Consider the following 13,297-nt stretch of genomic DNA (forward strand, 5'->3'; position numbering starts at 1 on the left):
GAACAAAATAGTTTGAATTTATCACAAAACTACATAAATACAAAGCTATCGTAACAGGAACCCGCCAGCGACCCACTATTATCGTTATACCCCTCCCCCTCTTATTATTCTTATTTCATGAGCATATTCCTAAAGGCTATGTCAGAAAGGGAAGGCAAGAAATCAACAATTACAAGGAGCCCTATAACCTCCACCAAAGAGAAATATAGAGATTACTATCCCGTGTTAAAAAGTTTGCTGTAATTCCATTGGTTTATTTTCGAGACGTATTATTGTAAACCAATTACATTATTCCTCAACCATATGTCAGAAAAAGAAGCCAAGTAACACCATTTTTGTCGGTCATTGCTATGTCGAATTTCTGCCCAGTAAACAGAATGCAAAATGTGATTCGTTCTTTTGTATGAAATTTTAAGCCAATAAGAAGAACGGAAAATTCTTGAGCCAGAATGTTTTTACATGTAAACTCTCTTTTCCTCTTTGGTTATACTAATAAAATCTTCGAAAAATCCTGAGGATCCCTATACCCTTCTCTTTGTTTACTAATCAGAACTCTATAGAACTCTATGATATAGAACTCTATGAGTATACTCTATAGATTTTTGCCTGAATAGACATCAGATAATATATAGATATGTATCTATGTAGATAATACAAAAAAAAGTGTTGTAATCGTAAACAACCATTAAGCCTAAACACGCTATTTTCTTATCTGGGGGGTAATGGCCCAACACTGCCGTCTGCTATGCTGTTCTCAATGGGAGCATCAGCTGGACAAAGTATGTTCAGTGACACTTCTAATCTTTTGTCCCTACTAATTTCCCTTTTGAGAACAGCTTAGCATTTGGTTTTGGCAATTATCCAAGAAGTGAAGCAAAAATGTCACATACGGCCTTTAGGTGATAATGATGATTTGTATTGTAAGATAGGCATGGCTTCAAACCAAAGATATTTTGCCTTAATTATTATTTATTTTTTTGCCCACACTAGACTATACAATGCCATAATACATGTGTTAACATATGCACGTAAAAAAAAAGAAAACAAAACAAGCAAATGAAAAAAAAACAAAAAAAAACAAAAAACAACGGATTCATAAAAACAGTTTTTTAATTCAAATGCCTGAAAGGAAGCCTTTGTTTATGGTAAGGAACAAAAAGTATTTTTTTTTTTTTACAAAAAAACAAACACCGAAAATGCATTAGGAATTTGTTTATTTGCGTTTTGTTACGTTTTTACGAGTCAGATTATTATTATTTTTTTTTTTGGGGGGGGGGGGTCAACCACGATAACCCCACCCCTGGATTTAGCCTTGCATAGCAGGCTGGTTTCTTGACTGAGTAGTTAAATTCATCTCACTTGAGTTGTGCTTAGCTCTTTTTTTAATTTGAATCTTTGTTATTTATAGCCCTTATTCTTTCTTTTAGCAGGAAAATGTAGAAAATATTGCTACCCCGTCAGAGTTTTCTCCGAGACCACCATCTGTGCGTCGACAAGTGGCGTCTCGAACGCCATCTCCTTCTACTCTTGTGCCATATCCTTGCAGCTCCCCAAGTAAGCCGCGACAGCAAGGCCCTTCATCAGCCTACAACTTGGAGCAAAACCTGCAAAATTTGTCAATTGAAAGAAAATATCAACCTGTTCCTGATGTTATTCCACGAACAACGTCCTTAAATGGTTTTCCTGGTAATTATACGTTGGGTCAAGTTTTAGCGTCAGAAAGTAATAGTACCACTGCCACCGAAGAGTTTTGGGACGGGAAAACCTTAACGTTTGGCTCAAGTGGCGAAGCTCAACAGTTGCCACTCAACTCTCAAGAAAAGCAGTATGAATTGGAACTAATGGTAAGTCTTTTTTAAAACAAAGGACTTATTTATGGGTCTGTAATGGCCCCATTAACTTTGAGATTCTATCTTTATAAACTTTTCAATCAATCAGAAAATATTAGGAAAATCTGATTGGCTTAAGTTAGCGCTAGCTAAATCTCTATTTACTGAAGTCTTATTAAAAAAATGAAAGAAAAAAGTGTTAAACCCGTTTTAAGGCCAGTTTTTCCTAACGAAGGTAATAGCCTTTTAGACTTCTGCCACCTTTTTTTTTTACGATAGTAGTTATTCATGAGTCAGGAATAGGGACTAGGACCTAAGGCTGTATGGTATGCTACGGCAAAGAATGGCTGGGAATTAGTATTGATAAGATATCTAGTGAGGAATTTATGAGAGATTTGGTATGGTAAGTCACAAAGTTAGATTTGCTAATTAAAAACGTTGTTATTTTAAGCATCATTATACCTTTTCTTTGAAAGTGAAGGCATTTTTTTTCAGTTTTTATTAGATTTGAGCTCATACTATCGTCAAAATCAAGCGTAAGCTTCTTTTACGGTAGCTTTTGTTTTCCCTACGTCGCTTGAACGTGTTGGCTGTCTAATCTATCACTTGTCTTAGGTAGGACTTTGTGACACGATTGAAAATCACGGCGTTACGAACCATCTGTTGTGAAGCGTACGTCGACATTTTATACGTGGTTTCACTTTTAAACCAAAACCTGCTATCACCTAATGAGAAACATCATGTTTGCTCATAGGTTAGTAATTGAGAAGTGCTTGAGTTATCAAACACCCCTGGTCCTCAGTTTTATAGATAATGGGCAAGAGTTCGATTCTGTTAGTAGAACAGTTTTAGCGAAGGTCGTATCCTTGTATGGTATACCATTCAAAGACATTAAAGTAATTAGTGTTATGTACGAGAATAACACTGCTGCGGTTAAGGTAGAAAATAAGGTTAGCTGCTCATTTTGTATTAAATAAGAAGTTAAGCAGGGTTGTGTGCTATCCCCGTTTATATGGATCATTTTGATGGACTTTGTCTTAAGGAGCACGGGGAAGGCAATGGGAGAAAAAGGAATAAAATGGAGAAGATAATTTTTCCCGGACTTAGATCATGGTGATGATTTAAGCATTCTAGATGAAAGTGTGAGGAAAATGAATGAATTCTTAGAGGTTTTATGAGTTCAGGGTGCTGGAATAGATTTGAAAATTAATGTTAAGGAGACTAAGTTGCTAAGGCTAGGAATAAGTGAAGATGAAAAGGTGACGTTGGGTAACGCACAGATTGATCAGGTGGACAGCTTCACTTACATTGGTAGTATTATTAATAAAGATGGAGGGAGCAGTGAAGATGTTATAAGTTGAATAGCCGAGACTCGGGATGTTTTTTCACAGTTGAAAAAAGTCTGGAAGAATAGGAAGATATGTTTGCGAACGAAGATTAGAATTTTGGAAGCTACAGTGAAGACAGTGGTCAAATATGGCTCTGAAGCATGGGCGCTCCGAAATGCGAATGCAGATTTGCTAGATAATTTCTAGAGAAATTGCCAACGGATTGTTTTGGGTACCCGGCTGACGGGCCATTTTTGAAACAGCTGTACGAAAAGTGTGGTTCAATCCTTTCTTCTAGGGCTATGACGAGAGAAAGGTTGAGATGGCTAGGGCACATTCTGTGGATGATGGAGGACAGATTGCCGAAGATTGTCCTTTTTGGACCACCGTCTAGGGCTAAACGAAAAACAGACCGTCCACGGTTGGGGTGGAAGGATGTCGTAAAGCAAGATTCAAGGGAAATGGAAACTTCCTGGGAGGATTTAAAGAGGGAAGCTTTGAATAGAATAGGATGTATAAGGAGCGTGCGTAGCTGTGTTGGCCTCAGGTGGCTTGGTTCTGCGGTAAGTTGTTAGTAGTAGTAGCAGTATTATTTCTTTGATTATAAGGTGTATATGTGATATATCTTTTGGTTGGGATTTTTTACTTGACAGCGGCTTCCATTTTTTTGTTTATATATTTCTTTTTCTTTTTTAAAGTTGTGTCTCTTCCGTTCTCCTTGTTTAAAACTATCTATCGGCACCTAAGACGGGTAAACTGATTATTTTAGGGGAAATATATATTTTTCTCAACAGAAATGTATCCTTGAATTTTTTTACTCCCCCCTCTCCTCTGATGGCTTGGATATTGCGTTTTAAAAATGAGTCTTCCGGAAGCTATTCTGACCTTTTTTATAATTATTCAGGTTTTAATGCAGTGTAATCTATTGTTTCATATTTTCTACATTCACGAGAACAACTATTACCACTAAAAAAAGGATTAAGTTCGAATTTTAAATGCCAAGCCCATACAAAATGTATTCAAGGCCACTCTTTCCACTCAAGCGCTTAAGTAAAGAAAAAAATGGAGATCTTTTGTGCCAGAGGATTGGCACATCAAAACCAAAAATGACAGAAAATCAGACGTTTATGATAACAGACCTCCTGTACCCTTGAACATTTTCTGACCCCTTTCCCTAGTTTGTATTGAGTATATCTATATGACAAGAAAATCAAAGCTTGTCCATCTAACGGCCTTGACGGTTACCTATTGAAAATATTTTATATTTTTTACTTGTTTTTGTCTCTTATTTATTAGTATTAATTAATAAAAATAAACTTAACACAACTACATCTCCTCCAAATTTCAGGGCATGATATGGGGAACGGATAATCAAACAAATCCACGAAATAAAAAAAAAGATAATTTACATTAACCTCAGAAGGGGTTTAGAAAAACAAAACAAAATATAACAATATCTTGTACCCTGCTACAACTAACCTAACACTCATCACTCAACTGCTTCCTTGACACATATCAATCAAAATAAAATACTAATGTTAATGACTTAATCTTGACTTTCACTGTATTTTAGGCAATAATGAGTCAGCAGATGTATGCCAATGGTCAAACCGTTCAGGTGGCTAATCCAACTCCCAGGTATGCACCAACACCAAATCAGGTCTATTTTGGAGAGCAACAAAGAATAGTACAGCCAAGGCAACTCTTGTCACCCGGTGTCCTCTCACCCCGACAACAACAGCCATTTTTGCCGCAGCAAAGTCAGCTGGTACAGCCAGGTGTTTTCTCGCCCCAGCATCAAGATTCATTTTCAGCAATGTCGCAGCAAAGCCAGCTCATATCACCTGGAGTTCTCTCGCCTCAGCAACCGCCATTTCAAACAATGTCGCAGCAAAATCCGATAGACAATCAATATTATCAACAACATACGAACTATAATTATCTCCCGAAGTCTATGACCCCGGTTCAACTACCTTATGGAAACCCTGGAGGTCCATATCAGATGGATACTCAACAAGAACAGTTTAATATGCAACCGTTTTACGGTCATCCTCAAGGTTATAATGTTAGCGATAACTCAGTCAGTCAACTGAGAGTTACCTCGCCTGTAAAAGATAGTCAGCAAATGTTGCAAAATGAAGCTATGCTGCGTGACTATATGTTACAACAACATATGATGCGTGGAGGACAATATGCTAATTATGGTTCAAGTCATGGGATGGAATCCTACCAAGAGAGTTTCAGACAAGCTGAGGTGCCACCTCAAACCCTTTATCAGCAACAATCATCGGCTCAGTGTTTCAATCGAGATGGTGTGCAACTTTACCCCGTTACATCAGCATCCATGTATCCCCTTGAAGTGGTTCGTGGCAGTTTAGATTTGAATGAGGTCGCTTCTCGACAAGTTTCAGTGCCTCCTACAGGAGATGTAGACAAAATACAACAAGGACAGAGAAAGGTACGCGGTCGGAAGATGAGCAGTCCAGAACCTGCAAATTCTGCTGTGTGCCAAAAGTGAGTATCCTTTTAAATTTCCAGAGTGATTGCCGGGCGCTTGCATAAGGATTTTTTGGGGTGGGCTCGATAAAATGTAAATTATAGGAAAAATAAGCAAATATGACTCCAGGGATTGAAGATGCAAGATCCCGAAAACCCCCATCCCAAAACAAGTAGTTTATTTTTGCCGATTGCTTACTTGTATTTGCAGCAGGACTAGGTGTTTTCTGCCTCACTGGCATCTGAGATTCTGATGGTCATGAGAATTTGTGTAACCGTAAGCTCCCCAGACTCACAGCGGCTGATTTTGGAGAGTCGCAATACTGACCCGCACCTCAGCCGAAAGATTGGCCGACACCAGGATTTAAATCCCCCGCCCCGAAGGACATAGGATTGCAGGTTCAGATTGCTTTCCACTCGGCTAGGGTGGCTCTGCGATTCTTGTAAATTTTATTGAATTAATAGTTTCTCCTAAAAAGGGATTCCAGAGATATTGCCACCTATTTATTGGCATTTTCAAGCAGTGTTTAAAACTTGTTCAAATAGATCTTTAACTAAAGAGTGACTCGCCATTAGTAACCGAAACTCCGAAAAGCGTAGTTTTCAGAACAATGTACACATCAAACTGCTTGTTATGGTGGTTCCAAACGTGTTCAATTTATTAAGTATAAAAGGACTCATGAGGAAGAGATATTAGCTACCTGTTTTATAAACAGTTTCAAGTAGAACCTAAGATCTGTTCTTTACACACATGTACAACAGTGTTAATTGCGTCTTCAATGAAAATCGGGTTAGAGCAGGGGTTTGAACGTTTTGTGAAATGTTGTTTCTCAGTCCCGTGCATAGTTACATATATTTTTTTTTTTATTCTTCTTGTGCTTCCATCAACTGTAATTAAGACTTTCATGCCAGGGCGGATCCCGGATTTTTGTTCGGGAAGGGGGTACACCAAAAACTTTAAAAACGCATGAAAAATTTGTTTATATGCATTTTGGTTTCTTTTTTATGAGTCGGACAAAAATTTCGGGGGGTTCAAACCCCGTACCCCCTCCCACACCCCGAATAAGGTCTTACTTCAATGTCCTAAGTTCGATTTCGCCGTTTTTTTCAATGAAAATGCCAAAAACGTATTTTTAAAATACAGGGGAGTAAAACAGATTAGGGGGGTAATTTCTCCTCTACCCAGCCAATTGACGCTCTTGATAGCAGAACCCAACAACATGTTTGGAACCAGGGGTAGAGCCAGTGGGAAAAAGAATCTTGAGAGGTGCCATAGGATTCAAAGAGTAGTTTAAGTGTGTTGTTCGATCATTAGTAAAACGAAAAAATCATTTTGATCCTGATGTGTATAAGCTAAGGCTTACTGACAAAGATTGCAATGGTTCTTGTTGCTAGATAATTATGTTTTGTGTATGTAGAACAAAAAAGAATGGCTCGACAAAAATCATAAATCTGTTGATGATCTTTAGAGATAAAGCTGTCATTTAAATGACATCTTGATTAGAGTGATGAGAAAAGATATATTGCAAATCATCGTGTGTGCCAAAATAAGCTCCCCGATAGAGAGCATGTAGTCCGTAGGAATGGGGATAAATTCCAGAATTACACTAAGCACTTACTGGGAAAAAAAGAAAGAAAAAATAAGAAATGCGTATTTATAAAAACAAACAAACGAGGAAAAAAACAAACAAGTATATAAAGAAAACGGATTAAAGAAGAAGAAAACACCTCGTTCCAAGAAAACTGAAAAAAAGTATTTTCTAAAAAAATCGTCTAACGGGAAAACTTTCCAATGGACACTGATTTAGAACAAATAAATATCATTCAGACTTATTGTAATTTGTATTTATGGAAATATATTTTTGGGGATTTTAAAACAGAACCTCAAACCCCTCAAAATGACATCAAATCGAAATAAAGAATATACCGAAACAACAAAGAATAATACATTATATCCACATCGATCTTTACTATAAAATGTAAAGCCTTCCAATCACTTTCCACTATTAAAAAGGACACTAGATCTTTCGATTTCCAATCGAATGAGCCCTTTTTGAGTTTCTTCGACAACGCTTTCTATAAACACCTTATATGCCCCCACGGCATAAATTACAACCCTTACCCTAAGGGTTGTTAGGGTGGTTGTAATCCTCTAAGACCTAATTTCCAGAACTTTAAACTACGTTAAACATAATGGTTGTATTAAAATTTTGATTGGATGTGTTCGGGGAAATGGTGGGCATGGGAGGGGCGTTAGTCGCTCTCCAATCACTTTCAACTATTAAAAAAGGCACTAGCCCTTTCAATTTCCAATCAAACGAGGCCTTTTGAAGTTTTTACGACAACACTTTCAATAAAAAACCTTATATGCCCCCAGGGCATAACTTACAACCCTTGCCCTGAGGACGGGGGGGGGGGTTGTCATCCTCAAAAACCTAATTTCCAGAACTTACTACTACGTTGAACCAAATGGCTATCTGAAAATTTTGACTGGATATGTTCGGAGGAATGGTGGGCGTGAGAGGGGGGTTAGTTACCGTCCAATCACTTTTGACTTATAAATGGCACTAGCCCTCTCAATTTCCAATTGAATGAGCCCCTTTTTAAGTTTTTACGACAATTTTATCTATAAAAACCTTATATGCCCCCAGGGCTTAACTTACAACCTTTGCCCTGGGGGCTCTGGGGGTTTGTCATCCTTAAATAAGTTATTTTCAGAACTTTCAAATACGTTGAACAAAATGGCTGTCTCTAAACTTTGATAGAATATTTTTGGGAAATGGTGGGCGTGAGAGGGGGGGGGGCAATTACTCTCCACTCACTTTCAACCATTAAAAAGGGCAATTTCAGTTTCCAATCAATTGAACCCTTTTTCGAATTTCTACAACGACTTTCTATATAAACGTTATATGCCCCCAGAGCTTAACTTACAACCCTTGCAATGAGGGCTCTGAGGGGATTATCATCCTAAAAGACCTAATTTCCGGAACTTTCAACTACGTTGAACAAAATTTATATCTCAAAAATTTTGATTGGATATGTTTGGGAAAATGGTGGGCGTGAGAGGGGGGTTAGTCGTCCTTCAATCACTTTCGACTATTAAACAGGGCAATACTTTCAACTAGTTGATGTAATGGCTATCTAAAAATTTTGATTGGATGTGATGTGGGAAAAGGTGGGCGTGAGAGGGGGGGGTTAATTGCCCTCAAATCGCTTTTGGCTATTAAAAAGCGCACTTACTCTTGAGTTTCCAATTGAATTAGCCCTTTTTCAAGTTTCTACGACAAAAAATTCAATAAAAACCTTATATGCCCCCAGGGCATAACTTGCAATCCTTGCCCTGAAAACTGTGGGGGAAGTGTCCTTTTCAAAGGTATAATTTCCTGAACTTTAAACTGCGTGGAACAAAATGGCCATCTCAAAATTTTGATTGGATGTGTTTGGGGAAATGGTGGGCTTGGAAGGGGTGTTAGATGCCTTCCAATTATTTTCGACTATTAAAAAGGGCACAAGCCACTCCAATTTCCAATTGAATGAGCCCTTTTCGAAGTTTCTACTACAACTTCTTCGATACCTAGTGCCCTGGTCTAAAGAAGAAAAAATAATAAATAATACATTGTGCCAACATCGTTCTTATATGCCTCCAGGGCATAACTTAAAACCCTTGCCCTGAGGATTGTGGGGGAGTGTCCTCCTCATAAACATATTTTTTATCTGGAAATAAACTACGCTGAACAAAATGGTTATCTCAAAATTTTGATTGGATATGTTTGGGGAAATGGTGGGCGTGAGAGGGGGGTTAGTCGTCCTTCAATCACTTTCGACTATTAAACAGGGCAATACTTTCAACTAGTTGATGTAATGGCTATCTAAAAATTTTGATTGGATGTGTTTGGGGAAAAGGTGAGCGTGAGAGGGGGGTTAGTTGCCTTCAACTCACTTTCGACTATTAAAAAGGGCACTCTCCTTTGAATTTCCAATTGAATTAGCCCTTTTTCAAGTTTCTACGACAAAGATTTCAATAAAAACTTATATGCCCCCAGGGTATAACTTGCAAACCTTGCCCTGAAGACTGTGGGGGAAGTGTCCTTTTCAAAGGTATAATTTCCTGAACTTTAAACTGCGTGGAACAAAATGGCCATCTCAAAATTTTGATTGGATGTGTTTGGGGAAATGGTGGGCTTGGAAGGGGTGTTAGATGCCTTCCAATTATTTTCGACTATTAAAAAGGGCACAAGCCACTCCAATTTCCAATTGAATGAGCCCTTTTCGAAGTTTCTACTACAACTTCTTCGATACCTAGTGCCCTGGTCTAAAGAAGAAAAAATAATAAATAATACATTGTGCCAACATCGTTCTTATATGCCTCCAGGGCATAACTTAAAACCCTTGCCCTGAGGATTGTGGGGGAGTGTCCTCCTCATAAACATATTTTTTATCTGGAAATAAACTACGCTGAACAAAATGGTTATCTCAAAATTTTGATTGGATGTGTTTGGGGAAATGGTGGAAGTGGAAGGGGTGTTACTTGCCTTCCAATCCCTTTCGACTATTAAAGAGGGCACTAGCCACTCCAAATTCCAATCGAATGAGCCCTTTTCGGAGTTTCTACGACAACTCCTTCGATACGAAGTGCCCTGGTATGGAAAAAAAAAAAAATAAATAATACATTGTGCAAACATCGTTCTTTACTTAGGCATCATTTCTGTTCGTTCTGGGTTTCATTTATTTTTCGATGCTGATTTGTGGTAGTTTCACGCTTGGTAGATTATTTGATTTTTTGTTTTCTCATTTTTTGTTTAATGGAGTTCTTTACTTTTTTTTGAAAAACTTATTTTGTGGATAAAGTTTTTTAAATTAATTTCTGTTCGTTTTATATTGACATAGTCTTTTCAGGGAAAAAGAAAATAATACTTTAAATCTTTTCGGTGTTTAAGACTTTATAGTTTGGCCTGCTATTTTTCTGCTGGAGAAACATTTTCAGCAATTTTTAACAACATGCACCCTTTTAAAAATCCGAACACATATAGTAGTCTTTAATTTCGTTTCATACCTCTTCTAGTTGACCTGAAATGGAAAACTTGATATCATTCGCAAAAAAATCTGCTTACTTTCTTTGATAGCTTGGATACACTTACGCTTTTTTTACTTGGTTAAATCTGTTTACTTTCTTTGATAACTTGGATACACTTACGCTATTTTGATTTAGTTAAATTTTGAGAGCAGAAGTAGCCCCGAAAGTTTGAACATAATACCCTCAGTCGTTCTTGGGATACTGCTGAGATGCCTTATTGGAAATTAGCATTAACACGGTGCTTTTTGATATAATCTTAAAGCAACATTTAGTTTTTAAACATAATGGGCAAATGGGAGGGTGGGCGTGGGAGGGGGACTAGCTGCCCTCCAATCACTTTCGGCTATTAAAAAGGGCACTAGCCCTTTCAATTTCCAATAAAATGAGCCCTTTTGAAGTTTCTACGACAATGCTTTCAATAAAAACCTTATATACCCTCAGAGAATAATTTACACCCCTGCCCCGAGAGTTGGTGGGAAGGGGGTCGTCATCCTCCAAGACCTAATTTCCAGAACTATCTACTACATTGAACAAAATTGCTATCTTAAAATTTTGATTGGATGTGTTTGGGGAAATGGTGGGCGTGAGGGGGGGGTTAACTTACAGCCCTTGCCCTGAGGCCTGTTAGGGAGTGTCCTCCTCAAAAACATAATTTCTATCTGAAAATCAACTACGCTGAACAAAATGGCTATCTAAAAATTTCGATTGGATGTGTTTGGTGAAAAGGTGGGCGAGAGAGGGGGGTTAATTGCTCTCAGGTAAGTTTCGACTATTAAAAAGGGCACTAGCCCTTTGAATTTCCAATCGAAAGAGCCCTTTTTCAAGTTTTTACGACAAAGATTGCAATAAAAACTTATATGCCACCAGGGCATACTTATAATCCTTACCCTGAAGACTGTGGGGGGAGTGTCCAGTTCAAAGCTATGAATTCGGGAACTTTAAACTGCTAGGAACAAAATGGCTATCTCAAAATTTTTATTGGATGTGTTTGGGGAAAGGGTCGGGATGGAAGGGGTGTTAGTTGCCTTCCAATCTTTTTCGACAATTAAAAAAGGCACTAGCCTTTCCAATTTCTAATCGAATGAGCCCTTTTCCAAGTTTCTACGACAACTCCTGCGATACGAAGTGCCCTGGTACGGAAAAAAATAATACATTGTGCCAACATCGTTCTTTACTTAGGCAGCGCGATTGTGCTGCGTATGATTAGCCATGTCTTGATGCCTACTGCAAAATACTTGATTTTCAATTTAAAATCAACAAATTTTTACAAAATTTAAAAAAAGGCTTATCCCAGATTTGCCTCTCAATCACTCGGACTAGCTGTCCTGGCTTTTTCTACAATTAGCCATGTCTTGATGCCTACTGCAAAATACTTGATTTTCAATTCAAGCTTAAAGTTCCTTGGGTTTGCAGAATTCAGATTTGGTGTCTAGCGTCTGAAGGAGGTCAAAGGGAAATCAGTCCTTTGGTAGTACAACTTTGTCTCTACTCTTTTCTAGAGTTGAATGCGCGTTTCCAATTAAACTGTAATTCAGTCGTAATCAATTTACCAGCTGAATAATAATCGTAGTAAAATCGTAATTCTCTGTTTCACGCTGTTGATATAGGTCGTGCTTTGTTATTGGGGTTTCCTCGCAACCTCAATTACTCTTAAGGGAATGCCCCCTTGACATGTGGGTTACATCCATTATCCACAGAGCGTGTGCTCCCGCGCTGGATTTAAAAAAAAATTGCGAAGGTGTTTTTGGTCTCCTCAATCTAGGCAATGACTCTTAAAAGCCAATCGGAAAAAATAAGTTTTAGGACGATTTTAAGTAACAAATTTGGGAGTTCCTTCTCCGCAAAGCTGACTTTGGTCCCTTGGTAGCGTTTTCAAAGAAAGTAAAGAGTGACACTAAACCTTAAACCGAACAGAAAAGACCCTAAATAATTGGGACTGGCGGGCTGCAAATAACCACAACCTCGCCCTTTTTACTTTGTTTTACTTAACTTGCTTCCTCTGTCCGTCTGTATGAGGCCAAAATTTAAGATTTTTATTTCGGCCCCTTCCTCTCATTCGATTTGGCACAAAATTTGTATACAGGTTTGCTTTACCTAATATTTTAAAATTCTGACATATTTAAATCTCAAAAATACCTAGTTATCCTACAATTTGAAAATTTGTGGAAAGTGTAGCCAAAGCGTAACTTTACTACTGCGGATGTGGGTGTTTCTAATGGACAACACTCAAGCATCTATTCGACAAACATTCGTGCCTTTAAGCTAATTAAATAAAAAAAACAAGTTTTTTTGAAAAACTGAAAGTAAGGAGCGACATTAAAACTTAAAACGGAACAGAAATTATTCCGTATATGAAAGGGGCTGTCCCCTCCTCAATACCTCGCTCTTTACGCTAAAGTTTTTTATTGTTTTAAAAAATAAAGTTGTGTGACAGATTCAAACTTTAACCAATACTTTTTACCGAAACTTTAACCAATACTATGTATAAACAATGGGCAAAGTTCATAACTTCCAACCCTTCCCCCGGGAACCTTGGGGGATTAAGTCATACTCAAAGACATATTTATTAG

The 13,297-nt window shown here is 37.9% G+C and overlaps 1 protein-coding gene across 3 annotated transcripts in view; it reads left to right on the forward strand.

The window, feature by feature from the left end:
- LOC148954724 (uncharacterized) overlaps positions 1-13,297 on the forward strand; it is a 150,592-nt gene that overhangs the window by 30,924 nt on the left and 106,371 nt on the right. For all 3 annotated transcript variants that reach the window (XM_089086711.1, XM_089086712.1, XM_089086713.1), the window contains exons 3-4: positions 1,428-1,844; positions 4,731-5,671. In XM_089086711.1, the coding sequence (XP_088942837.1) occupies positions 1,428-1,844; positions 4,731-5,671 (1,358 nt within the window). The remainder of the gene's footprint in view (positions 1-1,427; positions 1,845-4,730; positions 5,672-13,297) is intronic.

This window comes from Artemia sp. Qi Xiang Cuo, chromosome 3, assembly GCF_049724085.1.
Source record: "Artemia sp. Qi Xiang Cuo chromosome 3, ASM4972408v1, whole genome shotgun sequence".
NCBI lineage: Eukaryota > Metazoa > Arthropoda > Branchiopoda > Anostraca > Artemiidae > Artemia > Artemia sp. Qi Xiang Cuo.